At 36.2% G+C, this 22,318-nt stretch overlaps 2 protein-coding genes across 2 annotated transcripts in view; one reads left to right on the top strand and one right to left on the bottom strand.

Annotated features, from left to right (window-relative positions):
- Positions 1-7,307: 7,307 nt before the first annotated feature.
- Positions 7,308-8,960, bottom strand: UTP3 (UTP3 small subunit processome component). Its single transcript, XM_081304904.1, has one exon. It carries the CDS (start codon positions 8,799-8,801, stop codon positions 7,377-7,379), a length of 1,425 nt encoding a protein of 474 aa, XP_081161030.1. The 5' UTR covers positions 8,802-8,960; the 3' UTR covers positions 7,308-7,376.
- Positions 8,961-9,167: 207 nt separating this feature from the next.
- JCHAIN (joining chain of multimeric IgA and IgM) overlaps positions 9,168-22,318 on the top strand; it is a 37,450-nt gene continuing 24,299 nt past the window's right edge. The window contains exon 1 of the mRNA XM_081304905.1: positions 9,168-9,415. Coding sequence (XP_081161031.1) covers positions 9,340-9,415 — 76 coding nt within the window. The 5' untranslated portion in view covers positions 9,168-9,339. The remainder of the gene's footprint in view (positions 9,416-22,318) is intronic.

Here is a 22,318-nt window from a genome sequence, read left to right as displayed (position 1 = left end):
GTAAAGGAAAAGAAATCAGAAGCTTCCTGAACTTTTTTTATACCTTTATTTTATTTTTTTATGTGGTGCTGAGGATCCAACCCAGGGCCCCCACATGTGCTAGGTGTGCAGTCTACCCCTGAGCCATAACTCCAGCCTCCCCCCCGCCCCCCATTTTTAAACTTTTGACTTTATTTATTGTGTGTGTGTGGTACTGGAGATTGAACCCAGAGGCCCTTTACCACTGAACCACACTCTCACTCCCTTTTTACTTTATTTTTAGACAAGGTCTTGCTAAATTGCCCAGGCTAGTCTAGAACTTGCAATCCTCCTGAGTTGCTGGGATGACAAGCATGTGCCACCACTACCGGCTTAAATTTTTGACTTTAGATGACATATATTTCTGTAGACTTGAAGATTACTGCAACTCTATTTCATCTTCGTATACTTGGCCTTCATGATTTGTCACCACCAGCTTCTTGTCACTGCCTTCCACTCCCCTGCCAGGTTCTTTAGGATCTCCTGAATAATTATTCCTGAGAAAGGCCAATCTAATTAGCCAAGGAGGTCACCAAGTTATAAAATGCTATCTAGACTAAATGCCAGCTTTATCCTTTCTTGTTAAGCCAAGATATTTACAGAGGTGTAGATATATACTGTGGAATTTTGCAGTGTTTTGTTTTTTGTGCCTCTCTAGTTTAAAAATGGTTCTATTGTCATTGACAGTGTGATGAATACAAAAAAAAAAATCAACTGAATTACTAGTTTAAAATTTATAGGCAAGACTAAACTTTTCTTTCAAGGTGATAGTACTCCAAGTTCCTAATTTCTTATGCATTTAGGTTTTAGATCAATAATATAATCACAGCTCTGCATTAGTGTTAGTGACGTAAAGGGCTGATTCAGCTGCTACACACATTTAAGAAAGCCAGGATTTAAAAAAAAGGCTAAACATGTTGTTCCTTCTTGAAAATGCAGAGAACATCTTCCTGTATGTTTTATAGTGACAAAATCCAAGCATAATAACTGAGAATCAAGCTCTTATTTTTCTTGTGGAAAAAAAGCAGGGGGTGCCTTTTTATCTGCAGTTTTAGTTACCCATGTTTAGTTTTTAAACATCCTTTGGTGATCTTTAGAATATATCAAAAGAATATATATTTAGAATATATCAAAAGCCTTTTAGAGATCAATGTCATGGATGATAATATGTTTTTAGTATAAGCTACTTAATGCTGTGAATCAGAAGATACCACTTGAGAAGGGTAGATTTACTTTTTTCATTATAAGAATAATTATGATGATGAGATAATGGTTTCCTTGAATCTTTTGTTTGAGAGTATGGTACTTGGGAAAAGTCTTATTTGAAAACAAGGCACTCAATTTAAGAATTTGGGTGAAAGTTGGGCATGGTGGCCCAGACCTGTAATCCCAGTGGCTCTGGAGGCTGAGGCAGGAGGATTGCAGATTTGAAGCCAACCTCAGCAACCTAGTGAGACTCTGTCTCAAAAAATAAAAAGGGCTGGGGATGTGGCTCAGTGGTTAAGCGCCTTTGAGTTCAATCCCTGGTACCAAAACACATGCCCCCCAAATCCACAAAACTTAAATTAATTTTAATAAATGTAGTTTATTTATACCAGTTAATACAATGCCTCAAATGTGAAAACTTTTTAAGTCCACTGTACTTCTGAATTACTAAATTTTGATGACTCATTAACTTATTTTTCTAAAACATGAATTAGCCAGTTGTACTTCCTGTTTATTGTACTCTTAAGAAATAAAAGCAATATACTTAGTTCGATCAACTAATGGCAGTTTTCTCTGGGTGGTAGAAACATGGATGTATTTTTCTATTTTTCATCTTTGCAAGCAGTCTAAAATGGATGTTACTTTTATATTAGAAAATGTGTTGAAATACTATATGTATATATATTTTTTTGTACCAGGGATTGAACTCAGGGGCACTTGACAACGGAGCCACATCCCCAGCCCTATCTTGTATTTTATTTAGAGACAGGGGCTCACTGAGTTGCTTAGCACTTCGCATTTTGCTTGCGATTCACCTGTCTGAGCCTCCCCAGCCGATGGGATTACAGATGTGTGCCAGGGCACCCAGCTGAAATGCTATTTTGATTAATAAATAATTATATCTTTGATGAAGATTTACCAACAGGAAGGCTGTGTTCCTTGGGTATTAAGAGGCCCAAACCCATAGGAGTTTGTGTCTATTTAGTGTTTAATATTTTAATAATGTTGCTGAAGTCATCTGGTTGGTTGCTTTTACTTTCCTTCTAATGACTTCATCTATTTTGTTTCAATTCTTATGCTCTCCAGATTTCTATCAAATATCCCTTTGTTCTCTCTGCTTTGTTATTCTTTGCTTGCTAATATTATTGCAAAAGACTCAGCTGGTTCCTGCCTCTATTTTTTTTTAATATTTTTTTAGTTGTTAGTGGACCTTTATTTATTTATAAGCCGTGCTGAGAAAAACCCAGAGCCTCACACATGCTAGGCAAGCCACAACAACCCCAGTCCTTCTGCCTCTAGTTTTAATGTCTGCCTCTAGTTTTAATGCATCCTAGTTCCCTTCCCTACAGCAGCTATTAGGGGTAGTATAATTTACTTTTCTGAAGATTGACCAATATGTTGTACCATTTCTCAAAAATCTTGGTTTGTTTCTCCTTATCTGGGATACAATATAAACTCCTTAACCACCTAGGAGGATTTTCGTCATCTAACCCCTAGCTTTTCAGTGTTATCTTCCTACCTTGCTTTACTTCTGTAGCTGTTGGCTAAAACTTTGTTTGGCATTCCCCTATTGCCATAGCCACTTTTTCATTCTTCCTGCCAAGATTCTGCTTGAATATATCGTGAAACTTTTTTCATTCTCCCTACAAGCTTATTTTTGAGGTTCCAATAGCATCTTATTTAAGCAGTTAATTGCTTTAATTATAATAGGCCTATCTTCTCCATTTTACAGTGTACAAATGTATTCCTCTAAGTAGTTCCCAGTCCTTCATTTTTCAAATGCCTAAGATCCTATCCAAGTTCTTTGATTCTGTCTGTGGCCATCTGGGGAAGTTTTATTTTTATTTGGCTTAAATTTTCTTTTATATTCAATGTGGTGTAAAATATGGCTAAAAAGATCACTTAATAAAATTTTGTTGTCATTTACTTAATTTGAATAATTCCTTCTTCTACCCATGGAAAAAACAATATTCCCTGAGTGTAAGGTTTTCTAAGGTTCATGGACTCTTGGCTTCAGGAAGTCCAGAAACCTACTGACATGGAATGTAAAATGTTGATTAGACCCATCCTATGGCTCTGGTGGTGTAGGGACATTATTTTCAGCAGACTCTAAAAATCAGTGTGCCCAGAGCAATGTTTCCCAGTGTTTACTACAGACCATTTGGATCAGAATCTTGTACAGTGCCTGTTAAAATTAAGAAATCCCTGGACCTCACACTAGGCCTGCTGAATCAAGAATGTGAGATAGGGCATAAGAATCTGTATTTTATTTTTGGGTACTGGAGATTTAACCCAGGGGAGCTTTACCAGTGAGCTAAATTCCCAGCTCTTCTTAATTTTTTTGTTCGATGGGGTCTCTTGCCAAGTTGCTGATGCTGGCCTCAAACTTGAGATCCTTCTGTCTCAGCTTCCCAGGTTGCTGGCATTACAGGTGTGCTCCATCATGCCTGTCCTTAGAAACCTGCATTTTAAATTTACCAACTGATTCTTGGGCATTCTAAATTAGATTATGGTAGACTCAAGGAGAAATTAACTCAAAGTAGTTTTTAAAAAATGGATTAATAGTAACTAATTACATATTACCTTCCAAGTGCTTTTCTAAATATGTTATATGGATTAACTAAAATGAACATAAAGGTCATATGTTATTCAGAGTGAGGAAATGGCAGAGAGATTAATAAGTACATCAAAGACACATGACAAACGATGAAACTAGAGAAGCAAAAGTGCGAACTCAGTCCGACTCCAGAGAACAAGCTTCTAATTGCTACCCTACCTGTGTCTTTCTAAAGGCCAAACATTTTACTAGTTTCCTGTCAGTTTTTGTTTCATAGTTTAACAAATGTTGATTCTTATATTTACTGTTATTGAAAGCTTCACTTTTTCAAGGATAGCTTAAAGAATCAAGAAAATATATCATCTGGAAAACAAAGCTAAAGTAACAACAACAAATGGGGATGAGTATCTGAAAAAATTATATAATTTATACCAGAAAAAAATCAGCTTTCATTATTTAAAATTTTAATTAAATCCTGCGTTTTGGGGGGATCATCTATTCAATGTTCATCATTGTGATCCCTGACATGTATACTGTTTCATCTTTCCTAAATTGGTATTGGGCATTGAACCCTAGGGCACTTGCCTACTACTGAGCTATATCTCCTATCCTTTTTTAAAGAATTTTCAATGACAGTTCCCAAGGCTATTGTCAAACTTGGAAACCTCCTGCCTCAACCTCCCAAATTGCCCAGGTGTAAGCTAATTTTAGCCTTAAGATTACAAAAGGTAACTTTCTAGTTCTCCAAACATTACTATTAGGTAGTTTTTAGGTTAATAAAATTTATTTCTATACAAAAGGAGCATGCTTATTTAACTTCTTATAAAGAATATTGTTAAGAAACCAGTTTAGAAAAAACTAGTCCAAAACCAATCAGCTGGTTAACAATAGAGTAAGGTGCTGGATCACTAATTTGACATTTTTGTCTACTTTAATATTTCCCATAGCTGTCCGTATTTTAACATGCTATCATAAAACCAGGTTGTGGGCTGAGAATGTGGCTCAGTGGTAGTGTTTGCCTAGCATGCATGAGTCCCAAGATTCAACCCCAGTACCACCCCAACCAACCAAACAGGTTGTGCTTTATATTGATGCTCATCACTGTGAAAAATGACCACCACACTGTAGCAATTTATTATTCATACCTCAGAATAGTACTGAAGTCAGGGATGCTGGTCCCTGAAATCTCAGCGATGGCTAAGACAAGAGGTTTGCGAGTTCAAGGCCAGCCTCAGCGCAAAAGTGTTGGGGATGAAACTCAGTGGTAAAGCACTGCTGGGTTCAAGCCCCTATACTGGAAAAATGAAAATAGAATAGTCCTCAGCACTTCTCAGTGTTTTTTTTTTTTAATTTTTTAAAAAATTTTTAGTTGTAGTTGGACACAGCACTTTTGTTTTATTTATTTTTATGTGGTGCTGAGAATTGAACCCAAGGCCTCACACAGGCTAGGTGAGGGCTCTACAGCTAAGCCACAGCCCCACCCCCATTTCAGTGTTCTTTAAATGTATTTTTTTTTAATATTGGGGATTGAACCAGGGTCACTACATCCTAAAACCCATTTTTAAATTTTTGAGACAGGGGTCTCACTAAGTTGCTCAGGGTCTTGCTATGTTAGTGAGGCTGTCTTTGGATTTGTGATCCTCCTGCCTCACTCTCCAGAGTTGTTGAGATTACAGGTGTGAGCCACCATGCCTGGCTACTTTAAATGTTAAAAATTCTGGAGATGTCCTCCTTTTTTTTGGCCCTGTCCCAGATTTTCTAAATCTAGTATTCCTTACACAATACTCCCCTCATTTCTCCCAAAACTTCGGGTGTTAACTTTTTTACTGAGAAACTAACACTTTTTGTGTGATTACTATGTAATAGATACTGTTCTAAGTGCTTGACATAATTAATCCTCATAATAACCCCCACAAAATAAGTACTGTTATTACTCAGATTTTAAATGGAAAAAACTGAGGAACAGATACCAACTAACTTACCCAAAAAGTCACAGGTACCAGTGATGGAGCTGGCTTAGGAATTTGAGTAGTCTTAACTACAGTCTGCCCTTACTACTCATCTGAGTTCAATTAACTCAAAATTCTCCTGGTGGCTGGGGATGTAGCTCAGTTGATATACGTTAGACAAACTATACAGACAGCCTAGTCTGGACCAGTCTACAAAAACAAAACAAAACAAAACAAAACAAAAACAAGAAACCACAAAAATCTCCCTGGTGAGTTAACTCCAAACCTGTATGCCCGTGTTTTCTACTTTAGCAGAAAAGAAGTACTGGATTAGGCTTTGAAGTCAGAAAGGCTGGGTTGAAACCCTGTGACTGTGTAACCTTGAGAAAATTAATTTTCCTCATCTCCAAATGTGAATAATACAATTTATCACATCAGGCTGTTGAGGAGTAGGGAAATAAGTACAAATAAGGTGCTCAGAAAAGTACCTTAGTCAGTAGTAAGTGTTACGGTTATTTTTAACTTACCTCATTATAAGACAAACAAGAAAATAAACTGGCATGTTACCCTGAGGAAGCAGCTGTAAACCAGAGGTTGAGAACAAATGCTCAGCTTAAGTTGGTTTGGGTTCACATCGGTATCCTTTAGAAAGCTGACCTAGAATTTCAGCATATTCATCTGTGATACTGAGAGAATAGTACTACTTAAGGATTAGATGAGGTGATACACAACTGTTACTTGGCAAGTGTTTACTATGGATCCACGCTACATCCCTAACATAATGTTTAATGAATAAACAGTGGCAGTGGTAATGCTTTTTTGTGCTTCCCTTCAATATATTCTCATTTTCTTCCCTGGTATCATCCTGAGTATTTTTAGGTGCACTAACAATATTTTTCAATTATGAAGATCAGAATAACTATAAATAAAATTGTAACTTTGTTACCACTTAAAGTCATCACTTACTTACTAGCAATCATAACAAATTTTCAGTAAAGGGAATATGAATATTAACAGCAACCACTGTAAATTACCACCACAAAAAAAAAGGGGAAAATGGAACTTTTGCCTTATTTACCACATGAAAGACTACTAGAAAGTATTCACAAATTGCTATAATTTAGGTATATCTTTTTCTACTTTTAGCTAAAATTCTTTATTCCCATGCTTTTACCACAGAATGTGCAAAATTCAGTTTAACCTTAAACCCACATATTAATAAGAATCCTACTCAAGAATTGTAGGTGGGTAAATGAAATATACACCAGAACTATTTTATAGGTTATGTTACAAATAGTTGACTGCCAGAGTTGCATTCTCTTAATGTGAAAAGTTACACAAATAAGTTTCAGTAAAGTTCCACAATCAGCTGGGAAATTTTCTTAGGCTAATACCTGACAAAATATTGGAGAACTTTTTTCAACAATATCTTTCCCCAAGCATCTTCATACTGCTCCCTCAGTTCCTTAGTAAGACTTTAATGTAAATCAAACAGCATATAAATTAATAACTCAGGCAAAATATCCCTGTTGACAAACATTTTTGAAAGATTATATGGTACACATAAATACAATCACTTCAGTTAAAACAAAAATTTATTGATCTAAAATTATTACCAAAAACCTTATGTAAGTTCAGGAAAAACTTTACTTAAGCTTAATGCTCTTTTTAACTCCTGCACGAATGCCAGATAATTCACCACTATAGCGTTGCTCCTCTTTACGAACTTCTCGAACCTGGCCTCTTCTTCGAATTTTGGCTCTTCTGAACTTCTCCCTATGTTTCACTCTGGGATTGCGATCGATTTTCTTTCTTCTAGGTGTAAGTCCCCTATTTTTGGCAATCTGGTAGGTAATGGCTCTCTTTACATTTTGATCTTCAAGAGCCTGTTCTTCAATGCTATTTTCTTCTATCTTTCTCTTCAACTTTTGCCTGTCATCCATTTCTTTGTAGAATTTCAGTGCATCTTCCTCATCAATATCACAACCATCAGAGAGATCTATAGCTGAAGCAGCAGAAGCCTCTGAAACAGACTTTGGCTTGGCCTTGGTGAATTTTGCTTTTGCATTCAGTTCTTTCTTTAAAGCATCACCTTTGAGTAGATGACGAATTTCAGAGGACAGCCTCTGATCCACAACTGACAGTTTGTTGATTAGATTTCTGTAGGTGACAAGCCTTTCTATGACAGGATGTCCATGTGCAGGGGCTCTTCTAGCTTTTAGGATCAAATAAAAACTGATGTTGGAACAATAGTTCAGGTAGAGGTTATACTTGATTCTCAGATATTTGCTTCCTTTTCCAGATGGAATAATCCGTTGTTCCACCAACTGTAACAATGGCTCCAGCTCATCCTTCATTTCTGTCAACTTGACTTTCAGGTCTTCTATTAGTTCCAAGAGCTCTGGTGATTCCTTTCGCAACATCTTCAGCTTCTCTTTCACTGAAACTTTAGCCAAATCTTTCACGACCCGTGTCTCAGCCTCATCTACCTGAGGCACTGGTTTTGCAAAGGCCTCCACCCAGGCAACTCCAAAATCATCCTCTTGTAGGGCCTGGGCTAGACGCCGCTGAATTACCTTTGCCTCCTCCTCCTCCTCTCTTTCCTCTTCCTCTACTTCTTGTTGACTCTGCCGACCCCGGGATTTGGAACCATAGTCTGTGTCATAGTAAAGTTTTTTCCTCTGACCCCACGACAAACTGGGATCCACGGAAGCCTCATTTTCACTCTGCACGGAGCTTCCACCATCATCACCATCATCATCATCATCATCATCATCATTTTCCTCATCCCCCTCACTCTCTCCATCCTCGTCGTCAGTGTCTAAGGCCAGCACCTCCTCCTCCTCATCACCGTCCTCCTCATCCCCACTCTCAACCTCGCTCCAGCGCTTGGTCAGGGCTGCCCGAGATCGTGCCTCATGAAAATCATCTACCTGATCCTGGTAGTAGCTGGAGTCTCCAGGTGAGGGTGGCGATCCTAAATCTTCATTTTCATACGCGGTGGTGCCACTTGCCTTGGCTTGCACAGCTGCCCATTTGGACGCTCCCCGCCGCCGGGATCTCCCAACCATGGCTCTCCCTCGGCTTCACGTTCTGCAGCGACACCGGGATTTCGGCCACTCTGGCTTCGGCACAGGAGCCACACGTTCTAGCAGCAAGCAGCTTTAAACCGCCGCGGGCCTCTTACCACGCGACTTTTACGGACGTCCAGATCGGCTGCTGGAGTTCTCACTTCCTTCCGGTCCCAGGATGCTCTCCGCGTGGCGTGTCAACTAGGACTTCCGGTCTGTCCAGTAAGCCTAGTTACATTGATAGCGCTTTCCTTTTCGCGGTGTCCTTTTAATGCTAGTCGATTCCGGCGAATTAAAATCTTTCCGTGTAGGAACAACATGTTGAGGAAATTCCGTTCCGCAGAGCCCTTTCCGGAGATTTCCGTACTTTATCTCTCGAGCCTGGGCGTGGCTGGGGAGGGAAGGTTCTGAATCGTGACAGCTCCATGAGGCGAGTTCGCACTGGCCAGTAAAGGGCGCTGTTCCCCCACGTCCAGGACCGGCGTATACCCGAGCACCACAGCCTGAGGCAGCGGCGCCAAAGGGCTACTGAATCCTCATGGCCGCGTCGCCGCGAGAGCGAAGGCTGGTGATCTCCTCTGGGCTGAGCTCATCTTGCGTCTCCCTGCCTGCAGGTCTCAGTGCCCCACTCCCTAAGGATTTGAAAATCCTAGGTGACCTAAGGGGTGACGGTGGGAGTCAAGCACCGCTATAGGGCTTATCTCTTCCTGAGGAACTCCAGTGGGTTCCCGGGGTCTATTCTTTTATTTAGGGGAAAAGGCATTTCCTTGAGCTGGAAAAACATGAACATGGTCGTCCAAGATGGTTGGGAAATCATATTCTAACTTTCAGGGGCAGACTGTATTTATTAAAGAATAGATCCCTTATTGTTTAGAGTGGAGTTGTAACATTTAGTGAAAGTGCATAGAGTGCGGCTTTTTCAACGTAAAGCGTCAAAGGCATGCCGGCCAGCATATCTGGCAATGAGAGAACAGTGGTGACTAAAGCAGATGTTGTTCCCGCTCTTGGGGATCTGGTAGGGGACTCACATTCATCGACGAATCATAGAGAACATGTTAAATTATGATTGGGGTATGTACTGTGAATACATAAGCACACATTCCTGTGTTAGCCGGAGTTCAACACTGAAAACTCAACATAGTGTTTATGTCCCTGTACTTACCAGCCACATTTAAAAGGATTTGATATTTGTGCCCAAACTGGGGGAATTTTAGCTATATTCGCCTTTTTGATCTCTTCTTCAGTTGTTTTTCTCTCAAGTTCCTCAATAGCACTGGGTGGATCTCTATGATTAGATTTCAATCATCTAGTTCAATGCTTGGCACAAAATAGGTTTTCAGTTAACAAGTAAGTATTAAAATAACAGTATTTGATTACCTATTTTAGGTGCTATATAAAGCTGAGTGAATGAATGATAAATGCACACAACTATAAACATGTCTAAGGGAGATAACCTGAGCTAGAACGGATTTCAGGAATGATTAATTTTTTTTTTTAAGAGAGAGGGAGGGGGGAGAGAGAGAACTTTAATATTTATTTTTTAGTTATCGGCGGACGCAACACTTTTTTTGTATGTGGTGCTGAGGCTCGAAATGGGCCGCACCATGCCAGGCGAGCACGCTACCGCTTGAGCCACATCCCCAGTCCTGGAATGATTAATTTTGACTTTAATTTTATACATGTGGAAACAGAGTCTTGGCAAGATTACATAAGGAAATCCAACACAGAAACCAGAGACAGATCCTACACCAGACTTTCCTTTGCCTCTTTACATAAGTGAGTGAAAGTGTAGGTAAGTCTATGTTCTTTTCCAGAGGGTAGATTTTGCTGGTGGATGATAAAACCCCAGGAGCACAGATTAAAGTATTTTGAAGGCTGGGGATGTGGCTCAAGCGGTAGCGCGCTCGCCTGGCATGCGTGCGGCCCGGGTTGGATCCTCAGCACCACATACCAACAAAGATGTTGTGTCCGACGAGAACTAAAAAATAAATATTAAAAATTCTCTCTCTCTCTCTCTCTCTCTCTCTCTCTCTCTCTCTCTCTCTCCCTCCCTCCCCCCCCCACTCTCTAAAAAAAAAAATAAATAAAGTATTTTGAAGAAGGTGGTAATAAGGGAAGAAATAGTCAAAATGGTCTTCAGAAGTATTGTCAGGGCTAGAGATACAAAAGAATTGCCTTGCAATTTAATGTTTAAGTTTACAGACATTGCATATGATGGGTTCAAAATTAATAATACCTTCACATGTTTTGGAAGCTGAACTTCTGGTGACATACCACTTCTTTGCAGAAAGTATAGTGTCATTAGAAAAACAATACAAAATTTTAGAAAAGGGACATTTAGAATTAATGTTTTAAAATTGCTTAATGGTGTCTTCAGCATTCTTAAAAATGTATAAGATTTTACAAAATACAGTTTAATGAATAGAAAATGTGAATAGAAATGTACATGACATACTTTTAAAAATTTCTTTTGGCAGTGGGATAGAACTCAGGGCACTTTACCATGGAGTTACATCCCCAACCCTTATTTTTTTTTTTAAATTTATTTTGAGACAGGGTCTGGCTAAGTTAATGAGGTTGGCTTCAAACTTGTGATCCTTCTGTGTCAGTCTCCAGAGCTGCTGGGATTACTGGTGCATGCCACCATGTTGGGCTATGGAGTTAATTTTTGAATGTTAAGTTTTAATTTTTATCATTCAGCATATATTAACTACTTACTATTTGTAGCACAATATATTACTGTAGTATGTCCAAAACCAAATTAGTTACAGAGCATTTAATGAAGTAGAAAGAAGACATGGCCTCAAAGAGCACCCCAAGTGCCGTTGGTTTCAATCCCCAGTACTAAAACAAGGTAGTAAAGAAAACACATATACAGCCAGGCATGGTGAAGCATGCCTGTAATCCCAGTGGCTGGGGAGGCTGAGGCAGGAGAGTTGCAAATTCAAAACCAGACACAGTAATTTACCGAGGCCCTAAGCAACTTAGGGAGACCCTGTCTCAAAATAAAAAATAAAAAGGGATGGGGATGTGGCTCAGTTGTTTAGTGCTCCTGGGTTCAATCTCCAGTACCAAAAAACAAACTATCACAAAAAAATCCCAATAACAAACACATATACAGATTACTAAAATAGGGCAGGGTGTGTCTTAAACCCAATGCTATAAGAAACTTCTAGGTTGTTACTTTGGGAATATTGCTTAAAGAATGTTGCATCTAAACTAGGATTATAATTATATACTTGCTCTAAATATGTTAAATTTTTCTTATACCTAAATATTATTTTATTTAGTCACATAAAAGAAATACCAATTGCTCTGTTCATTTTTATGCAAATTATTTAAGAATTTATAGTCATATTTGGACCAGAATACACATATTATTATATATAAGTTGGAAACTATTTTGAACATTTTAAATGGGAATGATCATATTGCTCTAATATTATTTAGTTAGTTTACACTAAGTTTTATATTTCCTATCTAAATAACAGAGTTTCAATATTTAATGAATGTTCAGAAAGTGTTATATTCTAATAGTCTTACTTTTAATAAAGAATAGCTTAGAAATCAGTTATTCAGTTCTAGCAGTTCCGTTGTACTTTTCCTAAGTCTAATATGAGGATTATTGAACACTTAGGTAAAGAATTTTTGTTGTTGAAAATTTGTATTTTTGAATAGATGGGTTTATGGCTTTATGATATAAGCCTATGACAATTAAAAAGAAAAACACTGAGTCTCCATAGAAAATTAATAAATACTGATTAACATTCGACAGTTAGCTCTTATGTGTGTGTGTGTGTGTGTGTGTGTATATATATATATATATATATATATATATATATATATATAATGTTTTTTTTTTTTTTGGTACTGGGATTGAATTCAGGGTCACTTGACTACTGAGCCACATCCCTAGCCCTATTTTGTATTTTATTTAGAGACAGGGTCTCACTGAGTTGCTTAGTGCCTTGCCATTGCTGAGGGTAGCTTTGAATTCACAATCCTCCTGCCTCAGCCTCTGAGCTGCTGGGATTACAGGCATGCACCATTGAGCCTAATTTAGCTATTATATTTGTGGCATCTACAATTTGTCATTAACTGGAATGATTATTTTTATGATGTGTGACTCAGGAGTTAGCAAACTACACATAATGGAGACCAACAAATTTCCTTTTTGCCTTACTCTAAGCCATTTAAGGTATTGTCTTATTGTGAAAGATAGGATTCTATGTATTACACATAATGTGATACTTGGGTACTTCCCTAAGGGCATGTGTCCTGGGTGTTGAAAGCATTCCACCAGATTTGTTTAAATTGATCTGTATTTCTTCCTGGACTTTTGAAACAATAATATTGTTAGCTAACATTAAGAGTAGTTATAACATGCGAGGTTCTGTCATAAAGTCTTTATAGTTAACCTGTGGAAGAAGTACTATTATAATCTCTAATTTGTACTGAAGAAATGGAGGCACATAGAACTTAAATGATGTGGTGACACTGGTTAAGTGGTAGAAGTAGATTTGAACCCACCTAGTACCAGGCATGGTAGTAGGAGAATAGTAAGTTCATGCCCAGCCTCAGCAACTTAGTGAGGACCTGTCTCAAAAATAAAAAAAATAATAATAAAAATAAAAAGTACTGGAGATATAGCTTATTAGTAAAAGTGCCATTGGTTTCAATCCCCAGTACTAAAACAAACACACCAGTATTAGCTCTAGAATCCATGCTCTTCTATAATTACTGTTCTGTATTGGCTTTCAAATATTCCCTTATTAGGTCTCCTAATTTTTAGTGTCTGTGCTATATTTGATTCAATATTTTCCTAGTATAAGTATCAGAAGTTCCAGTATTTTCCATTTCTGTCAACTCCATACCCTGGTTCAAAAACATTCAGTAACTCTCATTTCATAACAAGATAAAATTCACAGCATACATGGCCTTCCTAAAATCTTGTCCCACAACATCCTTTTCATCCATACCTTTCATTAATTCCCTAAGAAAACCTTTCATACTAACCTAACTACTCTACTTCTCTACTCTCCAAACATTGTAATTTACTTCTTTATCACTTTATTCATTTTTTCAACATTTAGTTGAAATAATTTATAAATAATTTATAAATAAATTTATAAATATCTGTGTCAGATATTTATAAATTATTACAGATAATGTTTTGGTTTAGAATTCTCATTCATGTCTGTTTATAAGGGGGTCTTTATTAGGATCTTTGAAAAGTTTTTTTTTTTTGTTAGTAGGAATTTGGAGATAATCTGGATGACCATCCCTGGAAGAGTAGTTCAGTAAAATGTCACAGATGAACAATATGGATTTTAGGAGCACAGGATGACCATGGTTTTGATTTGCCCTGGACAGCCCTTTAAAACTGTTATTCCAGTGTAATTATTGATAGCACCTTTCACTTTTATGGTTCAGATGATAAATTTTATGGTCATTTACCATAAAAGTAACATACAATTTTATGGTCATTTTACTATCCTACTTATGGTCTTAACCACTCAGTAATTGGAAGCAGTGGGTTATATATCCACATGGCAATATGAATGTGCTAAGGGCAAAAAATAAAAAATAGTATGTTATATGTAATAGGATGCCATTCACATAAAATAAACATGCAACACTATAATAATATGCATTTTATGATAACATATACAAAGTAATATAAACACAAAGAACAATTGCTTAAGGAGGGGCAAAGAATGGTATGAGGAGTGAAGATCAGAAGGAATCGAAGAGGAACATTTCATGGACCAGTAATGATAATGTGTCAGCAGCTGTAGAGCATGGTTCACTGTATGTGAGGTTCAATTAAAAAAAAAAAAAAACAAACAACAACAATGAGCAGGGGTTGTGGTAGTGGCTCAACAGTAGAGTGCCTGCCTAGCATGTGCAAGGTCCTGGGTTCAATCCTCAGCGTCACATGAAAATAAATAAATAAAATAAAAAGGTATTGTGTCCAATTACAACTAAAAAGTCTTTTTTAAAAACCAAAAAAAAAAAAAAAATAACGAGCAAACAAAAAGTTTAACTGTATCAATCCCTAACTTAAAAGTCTTTCACAAAGTTCCCAGAGTTTATAGGAAGAAGCTCATGAGCCTTATGGCCTGACTCCTGTGTAGGTCTTCCACTTACCACACTCACTGCCACCACATCTTCATTTGGCACTGTCCCACAATATATATTGACATTTGTAGGCTGTGCTCTTTCCTGCTTCCTTTCCTTTGCACTTGTTGTTTCTTCTATGCTTTCTGTAAAACTATTTTTCATCTTTTAAGACTAATTATAAACATTATCTTAACAGCCTTTCCTGACCTTCCCAGGAAGGGTGAAGAACATCATTATTTGCATTTCATAATGTTTCATACATCTCTGTTTATATTTATTGCTTCTCTTTACTATGTTTATGAACCCTGTAAGGCTGGGCCCACAAAGTCATATTTTAAATTTCAATAATTCTGGTTAGGCCAGATACTCTGGCCTATAATCACAGCTACTTTGGAGATTGAGGCAGATGGACCCTAAGTTTGAGCCTAGTTTGGGCAAATAGTGAGACCCAGTCTCAATATAAAATTGAAAAAAGGGCTGGGAGTGCAGCTCAGTAAAAGTACTTGCCTGGCATGTGTGAGGCCCTGGAGTCAATCTTCATTACCAAGCCCACTCCAAGAAAGAATTTGTGACTACTTGAGTGAAGGGATCAAGTGTATAGATCTTATCTCTCCAAACAGACTTTTTGAATATAAGGAGCAAGTAATTTTAATTCATAAATCTCCATGTTACTGAGTATTTTTTAATGCAGATAGTAAGCATTCAAAACATTTCATTTATTTGAGGCTTCCTTTCTTTCCTGATATATTTTTGGCATGTATAATGAGAATAAGGAACTTGTAAAATAGCTGAATTCTTTTCATTGCTAGAACAATAACAAATTGGAACTCTCTTATAAAAGAATACCAGTTTTATTTATTTTTTTAAGAGAGAGTGAGAGAGAGAGAGAGAGAGAGAATTTTTTAATATTTTTTTTTTTTTTTAGTTTTCAGCAGACACAACATCTTTATCTGTATGTGGTGCTGAGGATGGAACCCAGGCCACATGCATGCCAGGCGAGCACGCTACCGCTTGAGTCACATCCCCAGCCCCAGAATACCAGTTTTAAACATGTTCCTGAAATCTCTCTTCAAGGCACACTAAGACTAGATGGTTATGTGTAAACATAAAAAAATGGACAAATCAGGGAACAGCCTGTGCACTTGCCTGGCATGTGTGAGGCACTGGGTTTAATTCTCAGCACCATGTATAAATAAATAAAATAAAGGTCTATCAACAACCAAAAAAAATTTTTTTTTTAAATGGACAAATTATCTAGGTATGGTAGCACTTGCCTATAATCCCAATTAAGTTGGGAGGCTAGGCAGGAGAATTGCAAATTAGAGGCCTGTCTCAGCAACTTAGTGAAGCTTTAGGCAACTGAATGTGACTGTTTCTCAAAATAAAGAATAAAAATAGCTGGGATGTAGCTCAGTGGTAAAGAGAGCTCTAAGTTCAATCCCTAATTTAAAAAAAAAGACAAATTAATTTATAAATTTATGCCACTTCACTATTTGAATAGCTGTGTGTGGACAATTTTTACAGAAACTGGTTAAAAAAATAGGTTAATTTGATTACTATGTATAGGTATAGTTAGGGAATCAGTTGTGCATTACTATGCTTGAATTATGTTGTTCAGATGGACAGTAATTTTTTTTTTACCTTGGTGTCCATAGCCAAGTCCAGACTCAAGAGTTCAAAGGTTATGATTTCCAAGATAGATGCTAGATTATATGATTCTTTCCTGATGGGGATGGAGGAACAGTGGAGACTCAGCCCAGTCCAGGTAAATATGCCTCTGTACTCAATGTGGTGTATGTTTCTATACTATATAGCATTTCAAAGCAGTAAGTTAACAGTTCAGTGTCTTTTGAGATTCTATGGTTATCAGTACAAGTTTTTAAATTTTTAAGTTTCAAAGTAACATTTAAAAGTGAAATATTTGATATACAGTTCTTGTAAATTTAAGATAATAGTTGAATGCATATTTACTTTTTTAAATATTTATTTTTTAGTTGTAGTTACACAAAATACCTTTTTTTTATTTATTTATTTTTATGTGGTGCTGAGGATCGAACCCATGGCCTTATGCGTGCTAGGCAAGCACTTTACTGCTGAGCCACAACCCTAGCTGCATATTTACTTTTTATCCCAGCATTAAAGACTTATCTTAATGGTTGGGATGACTGAAGTTGTCAAAAAGAAATAGCTTTTTTTCTTTGGAATATTTTATGAGATATTAATAATAAAAATAGTAGTTTGATATGAGAGTCATAATAGAAAAATGTATTTTTGGTGCTAATGGCTATTTATACAGAATATTCACAGGGACTTACTAAACTATTTCTTGGTACAAAAAAGGAAGAAGGATTATTTTTAGGTGTATGAAAGAAAATGGAAGAGATGAAGTATAGTTGCCATCTGCTTTCATTTCTGTCAGAAACCACTTACTCTGAAACCAATATGTAATAGATTCTTTTTGCAAATTGGGGCTGTATCTATTTTAAGGTACAAAAGTTATTTGGAAATAAGATATGAAACTTCTACTGAAATATGTGATAAACATTTGAACATTTATAAGCTTTTATGTAAAAATGACTTGGTTTGATATTCTTAATTACAAGATGAAGAATTTAATGAAATTGTGACATTGCATTTTCTTCTAAACTCTAATCCAATTAAAAACTCTGTAATCAGGGGCTGGGGTTGTAGCTCAGTGGTAGAGTGCTCACCTAGTGTGTTCGAGGACCTGGTTTGATCCTTAGCACCACACAGAGGTGAATAGATAAAATAAAGATATTGTGTCCAACTACAACTAAAAAATAAATATTAAAAACCCTCTATAATCATTTTTTATATATTATTTTAATCATGAGGAAACTTATAGACACCATTATTTGTATATTAACTACGAATCCAATGGGAATTATATCTTTGATGGTAAAGTTCTTAAGTAAAAAAGCTTTTCTTTAGTTACCCCTCATTCTTTATGGAATAAAGTCCTTACCTCTTAGCCTAACATTCAGGACCTGCTTTTATTTGCCTGCAACTTATTTTCCAGTTGCTCTCCTACTACTATTCTTCTTGAGGTCTGCATTCCAGCCAAACTAAACTATTCATTGTTCTTTTTCTCATTTTCAGATTTCTTTCTCTTGGTCTTTTCTTTGCTTAGGCTGCCACCATCTTAATTCTTTTTTTAAAAAAAATATTTACTTTTTAGTTTTAGGTGGACACAATATCTTTATTTTACATTTACCTGGTGCTGGGGATTGAATTTCAGTGCCTCATGCATGCTAGGTGAGTGCTCTACCACTGAGCCACAACCCCAGCCCTACTATCTTAGTTCTTACATGGTCTGAAATCTCAACCTAAAATCATTATTATCTCCAGGCTGTCTTCTCTGATATACTTCCTTCCAATAACATTTAATGGTCCCTTAACACTTCCTATGTTAGGCATGTTTAAACATTTTCTAGTGTTAAGACTAATATACTTGTTTTCTGCTAGATATATTACCATTCTTCTCTGTAAAACTTACAGTATCTAATACGGTTACTTACATGTAGTAAATACTGATCAATAACTGATCAAATAATGAGATAAATATTGAATTCTTAAATTTCAATAAGGTATTAGAAGTTATTAAAAAACAACTCAAGTATTTAATAAACTGTTTGCAGAAGTGATTTTGATCTGTATTTTTGATATTGAGAGATAAATTAGACTTTACCCTAAAAACAAAGGGGAACCATTGGAGGATTTTAAATGGGGAAAGATAGGAGAACTGATTAAAAGGTAAAAACTTCTAGGTTGAAAGTTACTGTGAAACTATAAAAGTCATCTAAGGATGAATTTTAATATCTAAACTAGGACCCTGAAAATAAGAATATGAGAAAATACATAGATTGTGGGATAATATTATAGGATTTAATATTTGATTAAGTACGAGGAATGGGAGTTAGAGTCACTCCCAGATTTTCTTGGAAAACTGAGTGGATGATGTATTCTCCACTGAGAGAAAGATTTTGGAGGAAAGAGTTTAGAAGCAAGCAGCAAATAGGGAAAATTAAATTTTGAACATGCTTCACAGGTGTCTGTGAAGATATTCAAGGGTCTAGATATATTTTAGACAATTGGATATATAAAGGTCTGAAGCCTGGGGAAAAAATCTGAACGACAGCGGGTGGGGAAGGGAGGGAGGGAGATATTTTACAGTCTTTCAAATTCAGTTGGAACATGAGACCATATTTGATATTTATCTAAAAACAAACAAAATAAAATTTTGGATTGTTTGCAGAAGTGACTTCTTGCACACATGAACTATCACACCAAGAGTTATATACTTGCCACTATAGTTATAGGACTATGTATCTTTTTGTTAGTTTTCAGTAATTACTCTAACAAAATACCTGGGATAATCAACTTAAAAAAGAAAAGGTTTTCTTGAATTCCAGTTTCAGAGGTTCTAGTCCATGATAAAATTGGCTCCATTGCCTTTGGGCCTATGGTGTGGCAGCATATCATGGTGGGGAGTACATAGACAGTGCCTGGCTGCTTACCTTATAGAGGCCAGGAGCTAAAGATAGATAGATATATAGAGAAATAGATAGATAGAATATGACTAAAACAAGCACATGAGCATGCACCCACTAGACCCAACTCTTAAAAGATATACCACCTCCCAATAGCACTGCAGGCTGGGTACCACACCTTTAACATGCCTTTGGGGGACATTGATTCAAACTATAGCAATCTCCAAGTGTCAAATTAAAAAGGCTTGGATTAATAAATGATACGTAATTACCTATTCAAGTTTAAAACTTCTAACATTGTGAAATTAAATTTATGAAAATTTATTGACTAAAAATACATCTGAATAAAACATTCATGTCTACTTAGTTCAAATTTTTATTATCTCCAGAAGTTTTTTTAAAAAAATATGTTTAGTTGTTTTTTTTTATTTAGTTTTTTTTTTTTTTTTTTTTTTTTACATGGTGCTTGGGATCAAACCCAATGCCTCACATGTGCTAGGCAAACATTGTACCACTGAGCCACAACCCAGCCCACCTCCAGAAGTTTTAATAGTGTCTGGGCTTTCTTCAGTTGTTATCAGTAGTCAATAACATTGACTATTTTTTCAGGCATTAATTATGTGCTAGGCTGTGCTCATTACTTTGAGTCCATTATCTTATTTCATTCTCACAACATACCTATGAGAAGGGTGCCATTAACATTTTCTTTTTACATATGAGGCTCAAAAATGTGAAGTTATTTGCCCAAGGTTATATAATTGGTGGTTAAAACCAACTATGTCTCACTCTAAGGTTGGTTTTCTGAACTTCTGAATTATATTATTATTAGTCTGTGTGTTATCACCAATGAAAAACTTGTTGGGCCCATAGACAAATGTATTTCTGTTTCAGTGTGTACTGAAACAATTTGAACCCTCAGGTTTACTAAGATTATTCAAAGACATAGTATCATTTTTAACCAGTATAATGGTATAAAATAGGTGAATTATGGAGCATCAGTCATGTTGCACCTTTCGTGTTCTGTTTTGAAGCCTGGGAAATCATGTTTGTAGTAGATATGGTCAGAGTATAGGCAAAAAAAATCATAATGTGTAATCAGAGGTTATTATTCAGAGATTGGTTTGTTGTTCCTTCTAATTTGGGAAGATTTAGTTCTTGCTTTTTGCCTCTGATTTTGATAAGATTGTTTATTTACTATAAATTACTTTATTTTCATCCAATGTATTTTTGTCTATCCTGATTGTCATATCAGAACATTACTTCATACTGTAATTACTAACTACTATAATTAATGTTCTAGTATATAACATTTAAGATAACAGTGAAGCCAGATACAGTGGCCCATGCCTGTAATCCCAGCGGCTCGGGAGGCTAGAAGGAAGATTGCGAGTTCAAAATCAACCTTAGCAAAAGTGAGGTATTAAGCAACTCAGTGAGACCCTGTCTCTAGATAAAATACAAAATAGGACTGGGGATGTGGCTTTGTGATTGAGTGCTTCTTAGTTCAATCCCAGTATCCTCTCCCCACCTCCCCCTCAAAAAAATAACAGTGAATGCATGAAGTTTGTTTTCAGAGAAATGTAAATAATTAATAATATTCTGATATTATATTTGAAAACTTATTTTAAGTTGATAATGAATTAAACTGGGTGAAAGTATTAAATAACGAGGTGTACATTATAGTCATCTCTATAAAATTACTGTTCCACAACCATATCATATAATAAATATAGATTTGGGGCTGAGGATAAGCTCAGTGGAAGTGTGTTTGCCTAGTATGCATAAGGCCCTGGGTTCAATCCCCAGTACAACCTCAAAAAAAAAAAAAAGCAAACAAATAAAATAATAATGCCAAATGTACATCTAGATGAAATATTTTAGTTTTCCATAGCATACATCACTGTATTAAGTGACTAAGGGTAGGTATATATTAACATAAAATCTGGATGATATTGTAGTCTCTACTTGAACATATTCATCTTTTTTTTTTTTTTTGCCAGATTTTCACTCAACCTACTGTCTTAGCTTTGATATCATTTTCTCTGAGAGGAGTTAACCCTGTCTACCTGCCCCTACTTTCTACTTCTGTGGCACAACATACCACATCATCATGAAAATGTATTTATTATTGAATAGACTGTATTTATTACAAAGTATACTGTATTTGCATCTGAAGGACATATATGTTTTATTTACTTGCGTCTCTGCCATGTAGAGTAAATGCCAATGTATACTTGTTCAATGAAAGAATAAATTAGTGAAAAAAACATTTGAATTAAGGGCCAGGAAAGCAGCCTTAGCCTCATGGGCCATATTGCACATTTGCCTTAATGGAAACTTTATTTTAGTTTGTGTTAAAGAAAAATTCTTTTAAGTAAAAATATGTGGTTGCCCCAACTATACAAGGAAATTATGAGTCAGAAAGATGGATGTATGTTTCCTGTTGATGTTATAATAATTTATCACAAACTTGGTGGTTTAAAACAAAATATTTTTTATTCTTTGAGTAGGAATACTGAGTACATGTGTCTCTTAAGACATCAGTGGAGTTGAGGAAGCAAATTGAGGGGGAAGGAGGAAGAACAGGATAAGGGAAGAACAATAGAATGCATTTGATCTGACTTTCCTATGTACATGTATGAATATACTACAGTGAATCTCACTATTATATATATATATCCACAAGACACTAATTTTAAAAAGCTAAGTAAATATCAGAAAGATCAGTAGAGAAAAGGGAATAGGGGGAGGGAAAAGGGAAGAGAAATGGGAAGTACTGGGGACATATATTCCTGCTTTTATATTTATGTCAAAATAAATCCTAATGTTATGTATAACTAAAAAGAACCAATAAAATACTTTAAGACAAAAGACATATCTTTA

Source organism: Spermophilus citellus (genome assembly GCF_964194105.1).
Source record: "Spermophilus citellus genome assembly, chromosome: 8".
Lineage (NCBI taxonomy): Eukaryota > Metazoa > Chordata > Mammalia > Rodentia > Sciuridae > Spermophilus > Spermophilus citellus.
This window is presented reverse-complemented; position numbering and strand designations above follow the sequence as displayed.

Coding starts and splice junctions, on each gene's coding strand:
- UTP3 (XM_081304904.1), bottom strand. CDS start 8,801: ATGGTTGGGAGATCCCGGCGGCGGGGAGCGTCCAAATGGGCAGCTGTG.